At 28.6% G+C, this 22,857-nt stretch overlaps 2 protein-coding genes across 5 annotated transcripts; one reads left to right on the forward strand and one right to left on the reverse strand.

Annotated features, from left to right (window-relative positions):
• The first annotated feature begins 17,291 nt into the window (after nucleotides 1–17,291).
• On the forward strand, nucleotides 17,292–18,461 carry LOC106376440 (dof zinc finger protein DOF1.2). The gene has a single exon (XM_013816519.3). It carries the CDS (start codon nucleotides 17,412–17,414, stop codon nucleotides 18,171–18,173), a length of 762 nt encoding a protein of 253 aa, XP_013671973.2. The 5' UTR covers nucleotides 17,292–17,411; the 3' UTR covers nucleotides 18,174–18,461.
• Nucleotides 18,248–20,074, reverse strand: LOC125610275. 4 transcript variants are annotated; one of them, XR_007340336.1, is made up of 9 exons: nucleotides 19,724–20,074; nucleotides 19,568–19,648; nucleotides 19,438–19,491; nucleotides 19,265–19,333; nucleotides 19,099–19,161; nucleotides 18,911–18,993; nucleotides 18,757–18,822; nucleotides 18,551–18,654; nucleotides 18,248–18,458 (listed from the first exon to the last, which is right to left on the reverse strand). XR_007340336.1 is itself a non-coding variant. In XM_048782559.1 (9 exons), exons 1-8 carry the CDS (start codon nucleotides 20,024–20,026, stop codon nucleotides 18,612–18,614), a joined length of 762 nt encoding a protein of 253 aa, XP_048638516.1. In that variant the 5' UTR covers nucleotides 20,027–20,074; the 3' UTR covers nucleotides 18,248–18,458; nucleotides 18,577–18,611. The 4 variants fall into 4 exon arrangements, 2 of the variants coding, with proteins under 2 accessions (XP_048638516.1, XP_048638517.1); XM_048782559.1 differs by having other exon boundaries at nucleotides 18,577–18,654; XR_007340337.1 differs by lacking the exon at nucleotides 19,568–19,648.
• Between the last annotated feature and the right edge of the window lie 2,783 nt (nucleotides 20,075–22,857).

Raw genomic sequence — 22,857 nt, forward strand, 5'->3', positions numbered from 1 at the left:
AACAAGAATTGTTTTTTTACAGATGGAGTATTCTTTTAGATTTTTTTATGAATAGTTGTATTTTTTAAATATAATTCTCAAAAGTTCTATTTGAAAAAAGTTTTCATTTTGGTGAATTAAAGTGTGGATTTGGGGTTTTGATTTAGAAATTAGGATAACAAGAATTGCTTGTTTATAGATGGAGTATTCTTTTAGATTTTTTGACCAATAGTTGTATATTTTAAATATAATTATCAAAACTTCTATTTTAGGAAAGTTTTCATTGTATATAGAAATATTGTAGATTTGAGGTTGTGATTTAGAAATTAGGATAACAATATTTTTTTTTGATGTATGAGTATTTTTTTTAGATATTTTGATCAATAGGTTGTATATTTTAGATAAAATTCTCAAAACTTCTATTTTTAGAAATTTTTTATTTTTATTGAGAAATATTGTAGATTTAGGGTTGTGATTTAGAAGTTAGGATAACAAGAAATTTGGTTGATAAATGAGTATTCTTTGAGGATTTTTGATCAATAGGTTGTATATTTTAGATGAAATTTTCAAAACTTCTATTTTAAGAAAGTTCTCATTTTTATTGAGAAATATAGTAGAGTTAGGGTTGTGATTTAGAATTTAGGATAACAAGAAATTTTGTTGATGGATGAGTATTCTTTGAGGATTTTTTATCAATAATTTGTATTTTTAAGATAAAATTCTCAAAAAATATATTTTAGAAAAGTTCTATATTATTGGGAAATATTGTAGATTTGGGGTTCAGATTAAAAATATTAGAACAACAATAATTTTTGTTGATAGGTGAGCATTCTTTTAAAAGGTTAGATCAATAGGTTGTATATTTTATATAAAATTTTCAAAATTCTATTTTGGGAAAGTTTCAATTTTGTGAATAATAGTGTGGATTTGGGGTTTTGATTTAGAAATTAGGATGACAAGAATTGTTTGTTGATAGATGGCGTATTCTTTTACATTTTTTGATGAATAGTTGTATTTTTTAAATATAATTCTCAAAAGTTCTATTTTAGGAAAGTTTTCATTTTGGTGAATAATAGTGTGGACTTGAGGTTTTGATTTAGAAATTAGGATAACAAGAATTGTTTGTTGATAGATGGAGTATTCTTTTAGATTTTTTGATCAATAGTTATATTTTTTAAATATAATTATCACAAGTTCTATTTTAGGAAAGTTTTCATTTTCTATAGAAATATTGAAGATTTAGGGTTGTGATTTAGAAATTAGGATAACAATATTTTTTGTTGATGTATGAGTATTTTTTTTAGATTTTTTAATCAATAGGTTGTATATTTTAGATAAAATTCTCAAAACTTCTATTTTTAGAAGTTTTCATTTTTATTGAGAAATACTGTAGAGTAAGGGTTGTGATTTATAATAGGGAAAACTGTTTTTTTAAGAGCAAAAAAATGGTAACTATGTCCCTTTAGACTAATCTATATTTTGTGTCATATTTTCATATAACACCCTTTAATATTTTTGAAAATAAATTTAATAAATAGTTTTACAAACAAAACAAATTTGGAAAAATAATAACTTTTGATAAAATACCTATATGAACTTATTGATATTTTTTCCAGTTATAAAAAGTTAAAATTATAAATTTCATATTATGTTCTAAATAAAGTAGAAATGACATTCTACGAAGTAGATAACGAAATCCACTTTTTTCATTGAATCTACAATGTTTAGAATACGTGATCTACATAAATAGGAGTATTCTAAAAATATTTAGAATACACATTCCGCGCTTAACCTATCGTTCTAAAATCTTTAGAAATCAAAATCTACACATTAAAAATGATTATAATCAACTAAAACTGTTAAAACTCTCACATTCAAATTTTGTGATCCATGGTTTAAAATTTTTGTTATGAAAAAAATAAAATGATTACAAAATCATATAAGTAAAAAGTATAATTTAAATAATTATTAAGATTAATAAATATATATATATATATATATCATTTTAAATTAAATTATAAACCATATCAAATACATAAATATTTTAGTTTCAAAATTTAATCTGAACAATGTTTTGATAAAAGATTTGAATGAACATTAATAACTATATTTTTTAAAAAAAATATAAATTACTAAAACTATTAATCCCATGAAAATTTTGTTGTCAGTAATTTAAAATTTTTACTATAAAAGATACAAATAATCAAACAATCAAATGAGTAGAAAACATCATTTAATAGATATTAATATTAATATTAAAAATTCAATATGTATATTAATATCATTTAAAATTTAATTACATATCATATCAAACAGATTAAAAAAATTGTTTGGATTAATAAATTAATTTAATTTTATGATCTTACTAATTTAATTATATATTTCATAGTTAATGACTTTTAATTATTCATTATATAGTTATTATTTCATGTAGAAACATATAATATATATATAATTATTTATATATATATATAATATATATATAATTATTTATATATATAACCTAGTATAATCATTAAATTTAAATTCATATTTATATTTATATGCTATACATAATCTTTACGTGGTAGTTACAATATTCTAATCGTACATATACATATATTGTAAATATATTATTATAGATATTTAATTGATATAAAAAATATTTGTCAAGACAAAACAAAATTATTCTCAAAGCACTTGAAATAATATATATATATATATATATATACTAATAAAATAGACTTTTGAGTCTCCATAGAGCGTCAAAATCACCAAAAAAACTTCTCCAGAAAGATGCCACATGACATTATTATTAAACACAAAAATAAATAATAAGTAAATATACAATATAAGAAAAAATATATAATAAGTAAATATACGATATAAAAATAGAAATATTACATTAAACATATAACTTAATATTATCATTTGATATAAAAGCAAATTCTATACTAATAAAATGGACCTTTTGAGGCTCCATAGAGCGTCAACATCACCGAAAACTTCTTCAGAAAGATGCCACGTGACATTATTATTATAAAAAAAAATATACAATAAAAAAATACATAATAAGTAATTATACGATATAAGAAATATAAATATTACACTAAACATATAATGTAATATTATCATTTGATATAAAAGCAAAAAATTAGAATAAGTAAATATACAATAAAAAATAAGTAAATATACAAAATAAGAAATAGAAAAACTAAATTAAACATCTATCTCGAAATGTATAGCAAAACAATAATAGGTTAATATACAATTTAAGAAATGAAAATATTACATTAAACATCTATTCTAATATTAGAATAAGTAAATGTAAAAATAAGAAAAATAAATAATAAGTATATATATAATATAAAAAAATACATTAAACATCAATTTGAAAATTGTATAATAAAACAAATAATAAGTAAATATACAATATAAGAAATAGAAATATTACATTAAACATCTATCGTAATATTACAATTTAATATAAAAGCAAACAATCAGAATATGTAATTATACAATATAAGAAAAAAACAAGAAGTAAATATACAATATAAGAGATGGAAAAATTACATGAAACATCTATCTCTATAATATTATTTGATAAGTCAGTTTTTAATGTGTCACACTAACATTAATTCTCATGATGGTTGATTACGCTGATACCCTTAATGAATTAAAAATATTACATTAAAAATTATTATTGAATTTTTTTTATTTAGTTTCATTTAAAAAAAATCAAATAACATATATAATAAAAAGAAAACATTTATAAAGTTAAATAAAACAAATTTAAAAACGAAACTATATGTATATATAATATGATTCATTAAAAAGGAAAGTTCACAAAATAGAAATATTTCATTAAAAATATTTTAAATAATATAAAATATAATTTTGAAGTAATAAAATATTTCATTATATCAATAATTTTTAGATGAAAATAGATATTTGCATATAATGTGATTTCATAAAACAACATTCACACACATAATCTTGATATTAGAAAAAGAAATATTATTTTTTTAATACATAAATTTATACAATACAAAAGTATATATTTTCAAAGTAGTAGAAATAATTTATATATATATATATGTATCTATTTTCTTAGATGATTACATAAAATAATTAAATAATGAAATAATTGAGTCACATATGTTTAATTGAACATAAATTATTTATAACTAGGTCCCTTCCCGGGCTACGCCCGGGTTAATTATTTATAAACCTTAATTTATGAAGAATATTGTAGAACTTTCATGTGAACATATTACTCTTTTTACTGGGTGAATGTTACATATAATTTTTTCTTGCATTTTTATGTAACAAAAATATATATTTTTTAGTTTTCTAAAATACCAAAACTAAGTTATGAATACATAAATAGTCCGGATGATGTTGAGAAGTTGTTATTAGTTGTATTTCTTTGATTATTATCTCATGAGTTATAGATGGAGTAATTTCTTTGTTGTTGATAGAATAATTTCTTTGTTGTTGATTTATTATTATTTTTTTCTCTTGCTACTTCTTTTGATATCATATATGATATATTATCAAATTTTAGTTTTTTTTCATTTTTGATTGAAATTTTGAATAATCTATATTATTTCTGATGAAATGGATTCTTTTTAATAGTGTCGTGAAAATTACTAAACAAATATAATATATATCATATACTCAAGCATACAAAGAAATATTTTTACTTTACCATTGTTCACACTCTTAAAATAAGAAAATTATAAATGTTTCGTCTTAAATTTTTGATTAACTATTCACTGATTACATTATTATTATTTAACGTGTTGAGATTTTTTTATATATGGGTTGAAAATATGTCCCCTTATATTTATTTGATCAAATTTTTGCATCCAAAATATTATTGATACTTTATATATTGTAAATAACTAAATATATAAAATTAATATTTTAGTAATATATGTGTTGATTTAGAAGGGGGATCAAATGTATTTTAACTAACTTAGAAACGGTATAGGTTTAAATGTTCAGTGATTAGTACTCATAATATCATATTTTTTAGAAAATGTCATTTGATTGAAAATAGTAAAATACTTTTCTTTTTGAAACTATAATAGTAAAATACTTGGTTAGTAATAAGTTTGTAAGACTTGTAGTTTCTTTTTCTATTTCGTTAACATAACATTTCCCTTAAGTACAACAAAACTTGTATTATAACAACCAACTTTTAGTTTGGATTTTTGGTAAAAGATTGTCGAGGATCCATGTGAGATTAGCACACTCATCGAACCAAGAAAGGAATTCTTATATTGATCAAAGAGTACTATTACCTTTCTTCACAGTTTCACTTTTGTCTTTCTAGTGACTGGATCAAAAATATTGAATCAATATATAATACCAAGAATAATATTTGTACCAGTTGACTTTCAGTTATAACAATATATCAAACATCAAAACATGAGGAATGGCTTAGACATATATCTACAGCAGGAACTCCAAAACACAATGAATTATTATAATCTGGAATCAATGGTGGCAATGTGTATAGAAATTAACCAGAGAACAAAGAGTTGCGTGGACACTAAATTGAAGAAACCGAAGAAAAAAAAACAAAGCAAGGAATCACACCTCTGATCATGTTTCCGCAGCTTCAGGGGATTCATAAGAGCCTGTGTTACTTGCTCTGCTAGCCAAATCCGGAAAAGAGACAGCAACCAAGAATGAAAATGTTAAGCAACAAAGCAAGCTGTAACATTATTTGTGCTATAACATTACATTCATTTGTTTCTGAACAGTTCTTGATCTCTTTTTTGGTCTTCGAGGAGGTTATCAAGTGAAAACGTTATGCTTCACCTTGTCAAAACGGTTCACAGATTTCCAAAAGTAAAAGCTAATGTGAAACTCACCATTGTTATCTCATGTAGACAATACAGTGCCAAAGTATTTTGACGAAGGTTATTCTGTTTTGGTTCCTGATGTAGATAGAAACATTCAATATTAGGGTATAGAGAAAGATACAGTTCACAAACTGAAAGGAACAACAAACCAAGCAAACAGATCAGCGAAGAACCAATAAAACACAAACATGAAGAAGACAAAGTGCTGGTTAAAAAAATGACAAAGTTTAAAAACAACTGAGACTTTGAATAAATATCAAAACTCAGACTATCAATCTGCGGTGTAGCCGGCTTCAAATTAATTTTGTTTTTGAATTACAAACTCTGAAACGGATAAAAAAGAAACAAAGAACAAAAAAAAAAGATCTCTCTTTGTGTGAGGAACAATAACACAAAAAAAGGAAAGACCTTATAGTTGAGAAGATTGAACCGATGAATTTGATGGATATAACATACCTTTTTATAGTTGAGGTAATCTCCAGGATTCAGAGAAATGAAGTAATGGTATATGCATTCAATGATGGATTGCGTGAGGAGTGGAGAATAATGATTCAGTGTACTTTGTAACGTTTCTAGCATTGTACTTGGTGAAAGTTTTGGAGGATGTGTCATATCCAGCGTCAGCACCAAATGACTGGTGTATCTAGAGTGGCTGTTACATCGATCAATGGGTTCTGCTTCAAAGCTGCGGTACGGAGACTGCTGCATGGTCATGGAAGTACTGGACCTCAAGTTGTTAACAGATTTCATAAGTTGATGGTATCAATCTCAAAACCACTGAAATGCATACACAAAAGGGTTATTACTATTATTTTTTAAACCTTGCCAGAACTGTTGTCAGGGACTTTGAAAGAGACGATGGCTTTTGTCGACGGGAGGATCTCAGTGAATGTAACCGTTGTCAAAACCTGCCAAGCAAAGATTAAGTGAGAAATTAGTGACGGTGTTTTACAAATGTTTACTTACTAATAGTGAACCAAGTCGCACCGTCACTATCCTCAGGCTTGAGAACAATTGAGTAGCCACCTTTAGCAACTTAATCTTGTGTTGTCTTCAAGTGAGCAAGAAAAGGATCAAGTAACCTTGTAGCTATCTTCCTAGGATTTCTATCAGATGTTACCAACAGAGACACATGGTGACAAAAGTTAGCGATTTAACAGTCACTGTCACAAAGCTTAACTAAACATTATGGGATCAATAGCCATTTTAAGGCTTCTATTCTTATCAAGAAACATAAAAATGCAATCTTTTGACTTTTACATAACAATATTTTCAGAAAAGTTACAGTTTCGAACACAAAGTTGAGCATCCGATGTTTGTAACTAAACAATTTTGATCAATTACAACTAAAGAGAAAGAAGTTATTTTACCAGGTTTGAGTGTAAGTGAACTGAAATGCAACCAAATAAACTTATAAAGTCAGTGAGAAGATTTCATCGCAAATCTTGAAACTTTTCAGATTCCAGATCATCGGAAGAATAACCCACAAAGCGAAAATAAGAAAGAAACAAACATTGCAGAAATAGATGGTTCAGCTATGAGGAGAGGAGAGTAACAGAATTGATATACATACCATGATTCGACCCGCTTCAGAGACTGTTGTTTGACCGAACTGGATTCACTGGTAACGCAGCTCCGCTTCTACCAAGCCTGCAGATACATCACTGAAGAATTGGGTGATGGCTATGGTGAATTAGCTGAACCAATAGTAAGCGTATAGAGTCTGAGGGAATCAAATAATCTCATCATAGTTACGGGTCTATACCTGTAAGCATGCCTCTCTCGCCGTGATGTATTTGTCGTGTATGATGGTGGAGCATAGAATCAGAGGATATGTTTATATATTGTGAAAAAGGGAGTTGGAACCTGAAGAAAGGCAGACATGAACATATGAAAGGCATGTGTGTTCGTTCGATCTAGAAATTCGGCATTGCCAATGGCTACGGAAGACTTTCTGGTGGATTACTATCCATTGGGAGGAATGTTATAGAAATTGAGAGGAAGGAAGGTGAAAGGAAGACATAAATGGGATTTCTGGAGGATTCATTGATCAATTATGGAGTAGTGTGCTGATTGATCGACGAACCGTTGAGGAAGATGAAACGATGAATCTTTCAAAAAAAAAAAAAGATGAAACGATGAAGAGAGGATGTCGAAGAAATGATCAAGATCTGCGTTTTAAGGATTCTGGTGTATTGGGCTACTGGACCAAAATATCATATATACTAATTAATAACAAAACATGTGCATTAATAACTAATATAGCCTAACAATATTGTGGGCTTACGGATCAGCAACAAAATCAGCCCAATTAGAGTGTGACATGGCAAAAATAATGAATTCTGATTGGTTGATTATAATTAATCTGAGGAGCAATGTGGGAGCTTTATATGTTCCTTTTAGTATAGGATAGATTAGTAGTATTGAAATGTTTTATCTATTTTTCATATATTTAGTTGACTAGATTATCTTTCAATAAGAGCAAAAAATTCTATAAATTATATATTTTTCTTATATAATATGATTTTTAAAATACAATCACACAAATTTTTTTAAATTTCTTATTTTTAAGAGATATTAAAAAAATAATTAACAATAAATATCTTTTGATCAAATAATTACAAAATATTTTTAAATAACATAACACTATATACTTTAACGAGGTAGATTTATTATATTTTTATCATTATTAAAATTATTTGTTTTCAGAATATTAAATTTTCTTTTAAATTTTCTTTTTTTTATTTGTGGAACTTAATATGACTATAATTAAAATACCAAAGCAAATATGAAGTCTCATTTTTAAGATTATTTAAAATAAATTTTAATTTACCATTTCAGTTTAATTATTGTAAATATTTATATGTGTTTATGAGCTTCCAAAAATGTATTAGTTATTTATATATGTAATTTCATATTAATCATCACTTTATTTTCTAATATATTTTTAAAAAAATAAACATATAATTTGATAAATTTTATGAAACTACATTCATATTTAAAGGATAAATAAAATTAATATAATAATAAAAACAATTATACTTCAGTTTGAATTTGAAAAAATACATATAACTCAATATACTCACAACATGAGTTACTCGACTAATCCAAATTATATCTAAAATCATATATTTAACTGCAATAAGAATTTATAATTTTATAACAATAATTTATTTTATTAATGTAAATTATAGGATGACTCAAAACATATTACCAAATGAAAATAAAATAATTTAGTTCTTTTGTAAAATTTATATATATGCATGAGACTGTAGAATATTATATTTATATTAATTTACATAATTTGGAATCATACACTATATATCTTAAGTTATACATAATCTTCGTCGAATATATTTACATATCTAAGCCAACAATCAACGTAAATAAAAATAAGGAAATTAATCAAAATTTTAATATATTTAAAATAAAAATTATAGTTAAATTCAGAGAAATAGATGCAATCTAATATACCCAAATGATAACTAAATCGACTATAAAAAGAACACAATCGACTAGATATAACATATCTAAAATCATATGTCTAATTAAAGTAATATAGTATTATTAATACAAACTATGCATACAAATTATAAATTAATTTAAAATTAAAAATAAATAACAATAAATTATTATAGTATACTTATTTTGTAATTATTTATACCCGTGCATGAGCACAGAAAAATCACCTAGTCTGAAAAATGTATAGGTTTACAATTTTAATATTTTTATATGTAAATATAAATAAGAAAAGCAAGCATACAATATAAGAAATAGAAATATTACATTAAACATCTATCATAATATTATTATTTGATATAAAATCAAGAAAGCTATAATAAGTAAATATAAAATATAATAAATGGAAAAACTACATTACACATCTATCAGAAAGATTTATTGTTTTACATTTTTTTTATTTTTAAATATTTTTATAAGTAAATATACAATATATAAAAAATAAATAATAAGTAAATATATAATATAAGAAATATAAATATTACATTAAACATCTATCGTAACTAGAATAAATAAATATACAATAAAAGGACAAATAAATAATAAGTAAATATACTATATAAGAAAAAAAATTATATTAAATATATATCGCAATATTATCATTTGATATAAAAGTAATAAATTTTGAATAAGTAAATATACAATATAAGAAATGCTAAATAATAAGTAAATATACAATATGAGAAATAAAAAATTACATTAAACATAAAATGTATTATTTTCTGATTTTTTCTAAGGATATATGTGTAAATATACAATATGTGTAATTAGATACGTTTTGATATATGTCATTCCTTGTGCCATTATTTTCTATTTCAAGAAAAAAATAAATAGTTGAACACCAATATAACTTAGGTTAAGCACACGAACAACAACAAAACTGAAAGATCGCAAAGAATGCTCACATCTATATTATAATACAATAATTTTAACCTAAAAATATGAAAACTTTCTATTAAGCAAACCATAAATACAATTCCTTATGTATTCACACAAACATACAATTCAAAATAAAACGTCTAAAATAATAGTTATATAGTTAATATTTGAAAATCAAAATAACTCTGCGCGGATTAACTCCTAGTACTCTAGAAAAAGATTGCTCTGCAAAGCCGTATCTCTTAGAAATAATCTATTGCGGCTGTAGATTTCAAAAAGATAACCACAGCGTGATTGCTTTTTCTGTAGAAATGAGGCTGTGCACAGCGTCTAAACCTGGTACCAATCACCCCTCTCCAGGGCCTAGGATCTCCACATCTAATTCTTTGACTACAAACCCGATCAGATCCCAGTTCAAGCGATTTATCTATTTATCGGGTTTAAGCAACGGCTTGGGTCGTTTTCCATGTTCTATTTATGGGCCTTTGGGCCCTTAGAGTATAAAGGTGACGGGAATCTAGTGATCAAGAACGCAATCAGCGGCGGGATCAAGAACGCAATTTTCACTCGCTCTTAAAACGTCTAAGCCCAAGTTGACCAACCAACCTTAATCCGTCACTTGTTTAATGAATATTTTTTATAAAGTTAGTTTTACATATATGAAAATATAGATACTTTTATAATAATCGGGATATTTAGACCGAACCCCAACTATTAAAAAAAGAACTAGAATGATCTGCGCGTCTGCACGGCTATTGATTATTTCATTTTTATAAATTACTAGAGATTTTTTCCGTGCTTCGCGCGGATTGTGTCTTATAAATTTATTTTATTTATAATATTATTTATCAGTTTTTTTCTTTTACATTAACTTCTTGTTTTTCCAATGTTAGTTTTTCTTAATTTAAATTTATATGTTTATAATTTTTTATTTTTCTTGTTGTAGATGGAGAATTTTTTATTGATGGTTTTTTGTATGTGACATAAACTTTTTGAAATTTTAAAATAATGTTATATATAGTACGATTAACACATTAAAGAAGAGAACACATATTCAGGCACATTTTACACAGGTTTTATATGCATAATTTTAAACATTATATAAGTATATATTATAAGTTTGAAACATGTAAATGCTTTCTAAAGCTAAATACTTGTTCTGAGTTTACATAACTTATCGAAAGTTTTATCTCTTTTTAAATTCAAATTACAGAAAAAAATATCAAAAAGTTAGTATAGATGGGGTTTTTTTTGCTTTTAAATCAACACTGAAAAATTACATAAATCAGATAACAACAGTTTTGTAAACAACTGGATAAAATTTGATCGAGCCAAAGATTTTCACACAATATGTTCTTTCTTCTTCAAATTGCGAAGAGCCTATAGGCACAAGAAAAAAAATCATAATTTTTGCTTTCACTTATATAACATTTTTTCTCCTTTACACATGGAGTTTATTACACTGCTATAAGCAATGGAGAACTCTATTCATATAAGATTCACATTTATACATTTTGACAAAGAAGAATTTTAGCCATCTTTAGTTTCGGAATGACCCAACTTTAGTCATATACTCTATATTTTCTCTATGATTCAAATCTTACAATTTTAATATAAGTGCAGATTTCCATGTGAAAAAGCACGCACGCCATCTATCATTCAACCTATTACTTTTTCCAAAGTAAACACTATAATCCTCTTTGGTTAGATCCACAAACTAATCTCTTTGGATCAGTTTACTAAAAAATATGGATACTAATGTCAGAAAAGAATATAAACACTATCAACAACAAATATTGGCACAAGACTATTTGGTTCAAGGAACATATTCCACGTAATGCGTTTATATCATGGCTGGCTTTGCGGAGAAGACTGCCAACCAAGGATCGCTTGAGGCGTTGGAGGTTAAATGTCTCAGGAACGTGCGTCCTTTGTAATCTGGAAATAGAGACTCACCATCATTTCTTCTTTGAGTGCTCTTTCTCTCGCTTGATATGGGAGCCTTTTGCTGCTGAAGTTTGGATTTCTCCTCCGGCTGATCTACACTCTGTTGCAGCATGGATCAATCAACCTCGCGTCAACGCAGATACGCATGCTACTCCAGTCATCAAGCTCTACTTTCAGTCAGCCATCTACCTGCTGTGGAAAGAGCGTAATGCTTGTGTGTTCACAGCTGTCTCCTCACCTTCATCAGTCATCCTTGCCTCTCTCGACCGTATGATGCGTGATCGTCTCCTCTCTTATCCGGCAAGTTCTTCTTTCTCCTCTTCTCTACTTATTTTTATCTTTCCTGTATAAGACTTCCTTAAGGTTTTTTCTACCTTGAGTTGTTGTTGGTTGTTTTTGTTTCCTTGCTGTAATAAGTTGTTTAAAAACAATAGTGTAACCTTTCAGAAAATGATATTCTTAATATCTTACAAAAAAAAAAATAAATATTGACTTATTTATGTGAATATATATTTTATTTTAAATCATTATAGTGGAATAAGAAATCACCATAATTTGTACAATAAATTTTCTTAGATTCACCTCATCATACTCACTATTTTTCCATTTTAATTACATAATTTTACATGAGCTTCTTCACCCTCTCCAGTTATTTTCTTTTTATTTATAACTACAATATAAAGTTATAAACTATATATATTATAAATTAATAATTTATTTATCCATGAAGTCTAACGATTAAAAATAGAACATAATTCAATATAAATATATGATTCTATTAATAAATTAGCAGTTACAAATTTAAAAATTTTAGAAATATCAAAAGTCGTATGTTACGAATCAAATCAGATGGTTCCATTTCTCAATCTTTCGGACGTGCTCCTACGGAACCAAGGTCGAAACGATTGAGAAAAATCAGTCATTCACAACCACTGATGAAGGATTCCTCGAAAAGTTAAGGATTAGTCATCCGTTTTAGAAAGGATTCGATCTTATACATACGCGAGGAAAGTAATCAAAAAAGAAAGAAGATGAGTTCTTCTTTACTTTTATCACTTAGGAGCCGTGCGAGATGAATTATCTTCTAAATGACATCTATTTCTAATTTTTTTTGGATGAGAATATTTTGGCTGATGTGGATAGTCCCAAAAGTCTTGAATTTAGTCCCTTTTATATAGTAGGATATTTTTTTTATTATTGTTATATATTTTAGATATCTTGTCCTATAACTAAATGTAGTCAATAGATTAAGATTAAATTGGGTAATATAGTTGTTTTATTATATATATATATATATATATTAGTTGTTTTTAGTACAAATATTCTGACCTGTTTCAGATACATTGGTTATTTTGTTATTTTTAGATTCTTATACATCAGAACTGAATCTTCTAAACCCGAGTATCCATGCCTAACTGATTCTATAAGCAAATAAAATAAAAACTCTTTCTGTGTGTTTGGCTAAATTAAATGAAACAAAAAAAAAATTATTTAGTAAAATAGTTATACGATGTGAAAATTAAGTGACAATATATGTAATATGTTTTTATTATATTGATTTAAGTTATTATATTGTTCACATAAACTCTGTCTTTAAATTATGTATTTGGCAACATAATTTTTCACCGATTGAAATTAAGATAAAAATAGTAAAATAGACTACACCAATTTTTTAACCATTTGAAAAACTCAATTATTTTACATTTCAATTTTATAATTGGTACAAAGTTAATGTTGATTAACTAATAAATAAAATCTGCAATATTACTATTATTATAATATAATTAATAATGTGATGTATTTTTAAAGTAATATAATTAATAAAGTAGTCAAGATGAATTAAAATAAGGAAATAAAAGACGTAATAAATCTGTTGAAAATAAGATTAGTTTTATAAGTGAAATTACTAAAAAGACACTATATTTCTTTTCTTATATTGCTATACATGTTTTTAAACAACATTATACTCTTTTTATGCTGCTATATATGTTTCCAAACAATTTTCAAATATATTTCAGTTTTAATAATATAGATGAAATTACTAAAATGAATGTATACTTATTTTTTATACTGCTATCTATGTTACTAAAAAAATATCATTTATACTATAATCTATGTTTTCAAACAATACCAAAAATATTTCAATTTTAATATAGATACTGACAACTAGTCCGGCTCCACACCACACTTCTAATAAAGCATAAGACATGGTCACATATATGATATATGTCTGGCCAAACAATATCAGCTTGGTTTTTGGCATGATTCAAACTAAGAACTAATAACATCTTGTCCCAAATCTTTTCTTTTACAACTATGCTACGAAATTATAAATACAATAAAGTTTATAGTTAATTTTTTTTTTATCTACTGAGTTAAATACAGAAATTAATAAAATATATACTTAGAACTATAAATACCGTCATTTAATTTTATATTTAATTTAATAAAAAATAATATTAAAATATTAATAGAAAATAACAAAATATAAAATATTAGCAAAATTAATTTAAATATAATTTAATTTTTTATTGTTGCACATAGTGCATGAAAACACCTAATTTACATATATAAGTCTTGTTACTTAAAAATAATATATGTATGTAAGTACCAGTAGTAGGCTGGGTACAGATCAGATATCCGGGTTTTTGGAGGTATTTGTGATTTGATTCGAGTGTTACGAATATCAAATTTTTCTATTTGCTTTGCTCAGTAAAAATACAGATATCCGGAAAATATGTAGTTTTTTGCGGATATTTGCGAATACTTACGGATATATCCTTCGTTTTAGTTAATACAAATAATCTAGAAAAATCGAGATAAATTTGTTCTTTAGAATATTTTTACTTGATATATAAAATATAAAATTAGCAGTGAAATTATATGTTTGTAAATTTTAAAATTAGTTATAAGAAAAAAAACTTAATAAAATGTTATAGATATCATAATTTTTTTAATACTTTTATAAGTAATAATGTGATTAAAATTTATTAAATCATACGTTAAATAACAATTATATAAACTCATACATTTAATCAATATATATATATATATATATATATATATATTTATAGTTGCCGGAGCATACGGGATATTCGTTTTTTTTAATTTTAGCATTTGTGATTTGCTTTGTTTTCAACGGATATCGATTTTTAATATTTGCTTTGCTCCGAAACTTTACAGATATCTGAATTTGTCGGATCGAAATGAAGCAAATAACTGATCGAATCAAATTTAGCGGATAAAATTGCCCAACCTAACCTACAGCCATATAAATTAAAGTCAAAATCATTTTCTGGAGTCAAACTTGATTTAAAGAATACAGCTGGGATTATTAAATGCAATCCCGAAAAGAATTAAGGGTTGACTTCCTATTATTGAAATTTATTATTTATTTGTCACATTTCACTACATAAATGTATCGTAAAGCCAAAATAACATGGGATCGGAGTCTCGGAGAGCTTACCATAGATCTAGCTCTAAAGGCTGCCCCAATCAAACTTATATCTTCACAAAAGATCTCCCCATTGATAATAAAATACACAACTGTTAGAACTTAGAGTAATGATAAAATCCAAAAGTAACAATAGAATAAGAAAGCCCTTTGTCAAAAGAAATAACAATAGAATAAGTAAGAATTCAACGTCGGGAAAATAGAAACGGAAAGAAAGAGAATTTAAATTCGTAGATGCGAAGAAACTGATAGAAATAAGGGATGGTAATGTCGACACGTTGGTAGAATCATGTGTTCTCCCGTGCATGTGGCCCTTAATCTTGGCGTTAATCTATCTTGTTACCTAATGGTTTATATAATCGATGCTCTAGTTAAGGGTCACTAATCTACGTACGTACAACGTACTTTGATTTAACAGAGAACTTAATAACTAGCCATGAACGATAAACGATATAAACGAAGGTAAAGTTAACTGACAATCCAGTGATCGATTAGATCTCAACAAGAACACAAAGCCGTCAGACAAATATATATTTCGATCACTAAAAGAAAATTCTTGTATTGTGACGAAATTTCCTTGGAAACTACTATAAATTAATCAAATTGTAAAGATAACAAATGATTATAAGTAGTTTAATTCGGCACGCGTTATTAAGTCGTAGTATTACAGTATAACTTAGCAAATGGATACACAAATGATGATAATAATATATAAATGCATGTACCGACGCTTTGAAGTGTTGAAATGATAATACTGTAGAAGAGAGTGCAAGTGATCAAATGTTACGATGTTTTGTTTAATGAAAATTTATGGCTGTCTTGCGCTCCACGATGACAAGATGCAGATGCGGAGAACGCAAGTGACTATCATCATCTACGTTCACACTTATATAATATGATTGCCCTACACTATAGTATATTACTATAAAAGAATGATTCCTAGAGAATGTAAGTTTTATAGCCAGTTGGAGAAAATGATTGCGTTGAATAATACCATTAAATGGATCGAATTTACCAGAATTTCAGTAGCAGTGATTTATAAATGTAGCATGAAAACTCATCTTAAGTTAATAAGAAAACTAAAGAGCCAACCACGCATGGTCCAGTGGTATGGCATACTTGCAAAAGTGCTAAGCACCATAGATTCGAAATCTACCATCTCAGATTTATTCGTTTGTGTGACCATGCAACATGGATATTTAATTTACATTACGAATAATCAGGTTTGCCTGACACCAATAAATAGGTTCTTAAAGTATTACTCCGTTGGACCTTAGTCCACCGAATATTCTCCAATCGTAAAAATAAAGAAAAAAAAAACTAAGAATATTTTCACATCGTAAAAATAAAGAAAAAAAACTAATTAAAGAACTAGTTACACTTGTAATTTTGATTGTCCATAGCTAGTATGAAACACATATTTCAGGTTGAATCAGTTTAGTTTTTCAACAGAAACTAACACAATCGTTTACCAAAACATATTGAATAGTAAACTCATCTAAAGTGCTTTACATTAGAAAATCAAATAAGGGCCAAAATCGAAGATAACTTGACGGAGAAGAAACGGAAAAGGAGACGCACACAGCTTGGCAACCGCCCACGTTTACTTATTAACCCCTTGACACATTTATCGATGCACCTCTACTTCCACACACACACACACACATGCTCTTCTTCACCTCTTTATACACACATTCACACGCCTGCACAATACTATTTATATATAGTTACCATATACTCGAATCAACACCAAGTGACCACTTGTGAAGACCAAAACAATGATGTTGCCGTACAACGCACACAACAGCTACCAGCACCAGTTCCCATCGCCAGAGCTTGAAATTCCCGAGAAGTGGAAGGTTCCCTACGGACACGATGAGACTGCTCCACCTTGTCCTCGTTGTGCATCTTCAAACACCAAGTTTTGTTACTACAACAACTACAGCTTGTCTCAGCCTAGATACTTCTGCAAAGGTTGCCGTCGATACTGGACCAAAGGCGGCTCTCTCCGCAACATTCCCGTCGGTGGAGGCTGTCGCAAGAGAAGCAGGAGCAGAAATAACAGTCACAAAAGGTTTGGTCGGAACCAGAATCTGCAGCCAGATGGTCTTATCAACCAAGATGAAGGTTCCCAGTCAAGCCATGCTGGTTCTGATATTGATCTGGCTGCGGTTTTCGCACAGTACGTGACTAACGGGAGCCCTTCGAGTACAGATAACACTACCGGATCTGATCAAGATTCACCGTTAACAACAACAACCACTCATGCTTTAGATTCCTTGACTTGGGATATCTGCCAAGAAACTGATGTGAATCTTGAATTCTATGGGACCGAGAAGATCCAAGATGGTTTTGGCCAGTTTCTCCAAGAAGATGAAGAGGAGATGTTCGAGTTCCAAGGTTTACTAGATGACAAAGAGATTCAAGAGATCTTAGATTGCTCATTCACGGAGGAGCCAGACAAGTTAATTTCTCAAGGGAGCTTCATGATCGATGGTGATCACTGGAGTTCAACAGATCTTGCAACATTCGGGATTTGACCAGGAAGATCTTTCCTTTCTTTTTAATCGCATATACTTCAATTTATTACAAATAGAAAACGTACTACTACTAGTTACACTGAAACTTATTCTTATATATTGTTCATGAATTTATATCACACATGAACCCTCCCACGAGATAGAATCCGTGGAGTAGATTACTGTATATTTCTCTTCAAATAATGAATACAACTTACACTTTCTACATAAGTAATTTTACTGGCCATGCTTTTGAAATTCTTCTGCCTTGCCTTCTCTCCTTTCAGTTTTGATTGTGGAACAAACCTGTGTAAATGTTAAAACTAAAGCTTAAGAGTTCTACTTCTGGTTCTGGTAGAGAAGAAACGAACTTTAGTTGGTTGTGACATACTACAGACCTGAGTATATAGAACAAACAACTCGCCTGAAAATAATGTTACACACAGCCAATGTCTTAGCTCAAGATTGGGTTCCTGGATGCCACTTTATGCTGCAACCAACACTTTAAGAAATACCAAATGCAGGGGTCTCAGTAAGTTATCAAAGACTATAGAGATTGCAAACAAGGGATCAAGGACAAATATGTATGGGAATTTGGGAGTACCTTGGCTTTTGATTCGTTGGTATTGGTTGACAGCTAAGTGCAAGATCAATTGCGAGGCTTAAATCTCTGCGCAAAATGCAAATATAACATGTTAGGTTTTTTACTAATGTAAAAAACACTTATCTGTGATATAATAAGAACATGGAGAACTCACCTCCCAGTTACTGGTGTGTTATTGCTAGGCCGAGAATCATCAAACTGGCCGTGATAAACCAGTTCAAATGGCCTACGACCATCCTGATCGATTTGACAGGAATGGATGAGATAGAGTTCATAAACAAGTCACATTTTTCATAAAAAGAACGTGACATAGCTACTTCAAACGATAGGACCAAAGATTACCTTCTTATATAAGAAAAACTCAGGGGTACAGACAGCTCCAAATTCCTTTGCAACCTCTTGTGACTTGAGGAGGTAAGAGAGAAAAAGATCAAAACATGAGTATAATCAACAAACAAACAAAAAATGCTGGAAAAGAACAAAGAAGCATTGAACAAATAAAACTTACTTCATCATATAAGTAAGGAAACGGGTACTTGAACATTTTTGCATCTTCTGCCATGAACTCTGGCCCATCCTGCCAAAGTAAAACAAAAACAACAACCTTGTAGAAACCTCATCCACAACAACAACAAGCATTGACATTTGAACACTAGAGAAGGAGTCACACTAAACACAAACCTGAGGATGTGTTACTACAGAATTCGAAGATATTGCAACAACAGCAAGACCTTTCTGCAATAAAAAGAAGATAGCTCAGACTCGATCACAAGATATAGCTATTGAAAGAAGAAGCAAGTGTTTGGTACACCTTCATATAGAAATTGGAGAGCTTTACAATGTCTTTCTTCAAGTGAATCACAAACGGGCAATGATTACAGATGAACATAACCTAACAAAAAGCACAAAAAGGTTCAAACTTTATACACAAAACTACAAACGCTAAGATGAAAGATAACACACTCACCAGTAGACATGGATACAGCTCGAAATCATCTAATCTCCATACATTCCCGGTGAGCGGCTCCGGAAGCTCGAAATCCGGAGCCCTAGCTCCTAATTCGACTCCGCCTGACTCAATTCTGGCGGCGCGTACCACGACGCGCCTCGGCGAGAGTGCGTTGGCTCTCCGCTGTAGGTAACTGAGGTTCAGTCTTCTCGATTGCGAGAGTGAAGAGAGTCTATGGGAAGAGATGGCGAATGCGGTTCGTGGAGGGATTAGATGAGATGCTACGTGTGCGACGGCGGTTATGGCGGTGGAAACAGCCATTGTAAGTCAGTGAGACGATGTTTTCTTCCCGGAGCAACAAACCACACGTCGGTATCTTTTTGGATAAATGTAGATAGTGGGCTGAAATTTTTAGGCCCATCTCAATAACTGAGCCCAACAACTTAAAATCTTTGAAGAAATGAACCAAAATGCTAAATGGTATCTTTTATTGGTCTAGCCAATAAACTGATTAACGATTAGCAATGAAATGAACTTAGTTCAGTAAAAGGAATGAAATCTACTAAAATCTTCATAATATCTGAAATAGATAAACATCTACGAATTGTAGTGTTTTAAAGTTCATGATAACAATTTTGTATATTAAGTAATCCATGATAGTTTATTATTGAGTTTCTATTGATGTCAGAGGTGTTGTTAGCCGACCTTTTGATTTCAGATCAACTTGCAATAAATTTGTGAAATATAAATCACCACAATGAAGAATCTTTTACTTCACAGGAGGTTTTTCTTATTTTGACATCAACGTTTAGTAAATTGTAAAACTATGAAACTCCTTAAAAATCTCCTAGGATCTCACTGTAGGTTTTAACTCTTAACTAAGAAGGTAAATGAATCTATTGATATTTTTTTGATAAAATTAGAATCTATAGATAGTTTTTGCTTTTTTCTATATATAAATGCGTGGATGATGTGTCTTTTGGTCATGGACCTAAACGGACATCTTATGCTTTCAAGAAAAAAGAGCTGGTCCAAAATTAAAGCCTACTCGGTAATGAGCTTGTGCTGAGCTAGAAGTGAGTTTGTTACGGTGGGACCCGCGTGTAACAAACTTCATCATCTTCCTTATTAAAGCTTGTAGAGGTTTTACACAGAAATTATCCAATTACAGAGGAAGAAATCTAGAGAGAGTGATTACACAGAGGAAGGAGAAAAAAGAAGATCGAGATAGAGAGATCAACGTGAGATCGTAGCTCTTGAGATTACAGTGCATTCTCCGGTTCACGGTTGCGACTTGCGAGTCTTCGTCGTCGGAAGGCTCACAGGCTAACAGCGAGTCATCCTCATCGCAATCGCTGTGGTAATCCTTTCCGGTGTATGACTTGTATATGTTCTTGTAGTACCTGAGGAAGGAAGAACAAAGCGATATCAAGTTAGATATCACCACTATTGTATCACATCGATCTAGTGGAAATCATGAGAGTTTAGTTCTCTTTCCAGTCAGTAGGAAACGAAGACTAGGTAAACAATTCTCGTGTGTTCTTAATTATTGCTTTAGATCGAACTCAAACGAAATCAAATCAAGCGCAAATCGATTGAACTAGAACAGTTGGAATTGATCGAAATTGAATCTCGGTTCTCAAGATTATATAATGTTATTATTAGAATAAGACTGTATTTATACGAAGGTTCTATATATAGAAATCAGTCAGTATTTTGAAAATGCTAGAGGCAAGACATTCTAAATAAAGATAGCAATTATTAGCAAAAATGGCTACCTTCTTTTTATTTTATTAATTATGGTGTTCTTTCTTTTTCTTCTATTAATAGATGCCTATTAAAACCTAACCCATAGTGGTCGGGACTCAGGAGGACCATAGATGCTACTGTAAATTCAGGTTATAGCCTAATACAATTTCTACTACTATTATATAAATTAAAGTATGATTACTAAACGTGTTAGTGGCAAAAAAGAAATAAGACAACGAAAATGATCATAGACATCAAATAAATTATTCACCGGTAGGTTCAGTTTTGTCAATCGACGGTTTTACTCAGCATAGATGTTACTTTAGATGCATGGAAATTCGAATGGTGGTATACTGGTATGCATATACGTTGCCCAAAAAGATGGTACGGCGGGTATGTAAAGTGTGGACATATGATTGGATATCTTGTAGAAAACCTTTTTAATTATATACATTTTAAAAATTATTTTTCATAAATATGTTGTGAAAGATTATTTTTACCAACATTAATTCAAATACTACTTTGCATATAAAAATTATTTGAGGATTAGTTCTTTAAAATTAAAATCGTAAGAACAAATTTATTGGTATTTGGTATGCTATCAAGAAAACTTGTTAGGTTTGATAATTTGTTTTTATTTTGATAGGTGCGATGTATTTATAACTTATTAAGTTTTTCATGTTCACTAATAATGATTTTTACATGATCTCTAGATCAATATTATAACTTATAAGCAATGTTTGATATAGAGGGACACTATTATCGTATTGGGTAAGGTGATCTGAAGCCAAATAAAGCTTCAAAGGATTATTTAATAAACCGAAACTATATTTCTATCAAAACCTTACATAATTATTGGAGATATCTTTACACATTAATATATTTGTATAGTGGTGCAAATGATTGGATTCATGAACAAAGAGCTGACAATCCAAATGATTAAGAAACCGGGAGAAGATTCCTTTTATTTCATCCTTGCATGCCTTTATGACCAACCAGCACATCTAAACGGAGCCCTAAGCCCTTTTTAATCAAATATTATTAGTTTTTCAACGGTTAGTTTGATCGTTAATCTCCAGCTTTTATTTTATTTTTTGAAACCCTGGTATCGAGTACTTTTCTATTCTAAATTTTAATATAAAATTGATTGGTCAATTTACAAAATGTGGAATCTTTATATATAATGTGTATGTGTGTGTGTTAAAAGCGTCATTTTGCTAATTTTTCTATTTCGATTAGTATCTACTCCCTCCGTTCCTAAAAGATTCATGTTATAGTTTTTTCAGACTTATTAAGAAAATATTTAAAATTGTATTTTTCAATACATTGTTTTTTTTAATTAACTATTCCCAATAACTTTTAACCAATGAGATTTTATTAAACACAATTGTATTTTCTGAAAA

This window comes from Brassica napus, chromosome A6, assembly GCF_020379485.1.
Source record: "Brassica napus cultivar Da-Ae chromosome A6, Da-Ae, whole genome shotgun sequence".
Taxonomy (NCBI): Eukaryota; Viridiplantae; Streptophyta; class Magnoliopsida; order Brassicales; family Brassicaceae; genus Brassica; species Brassica napus.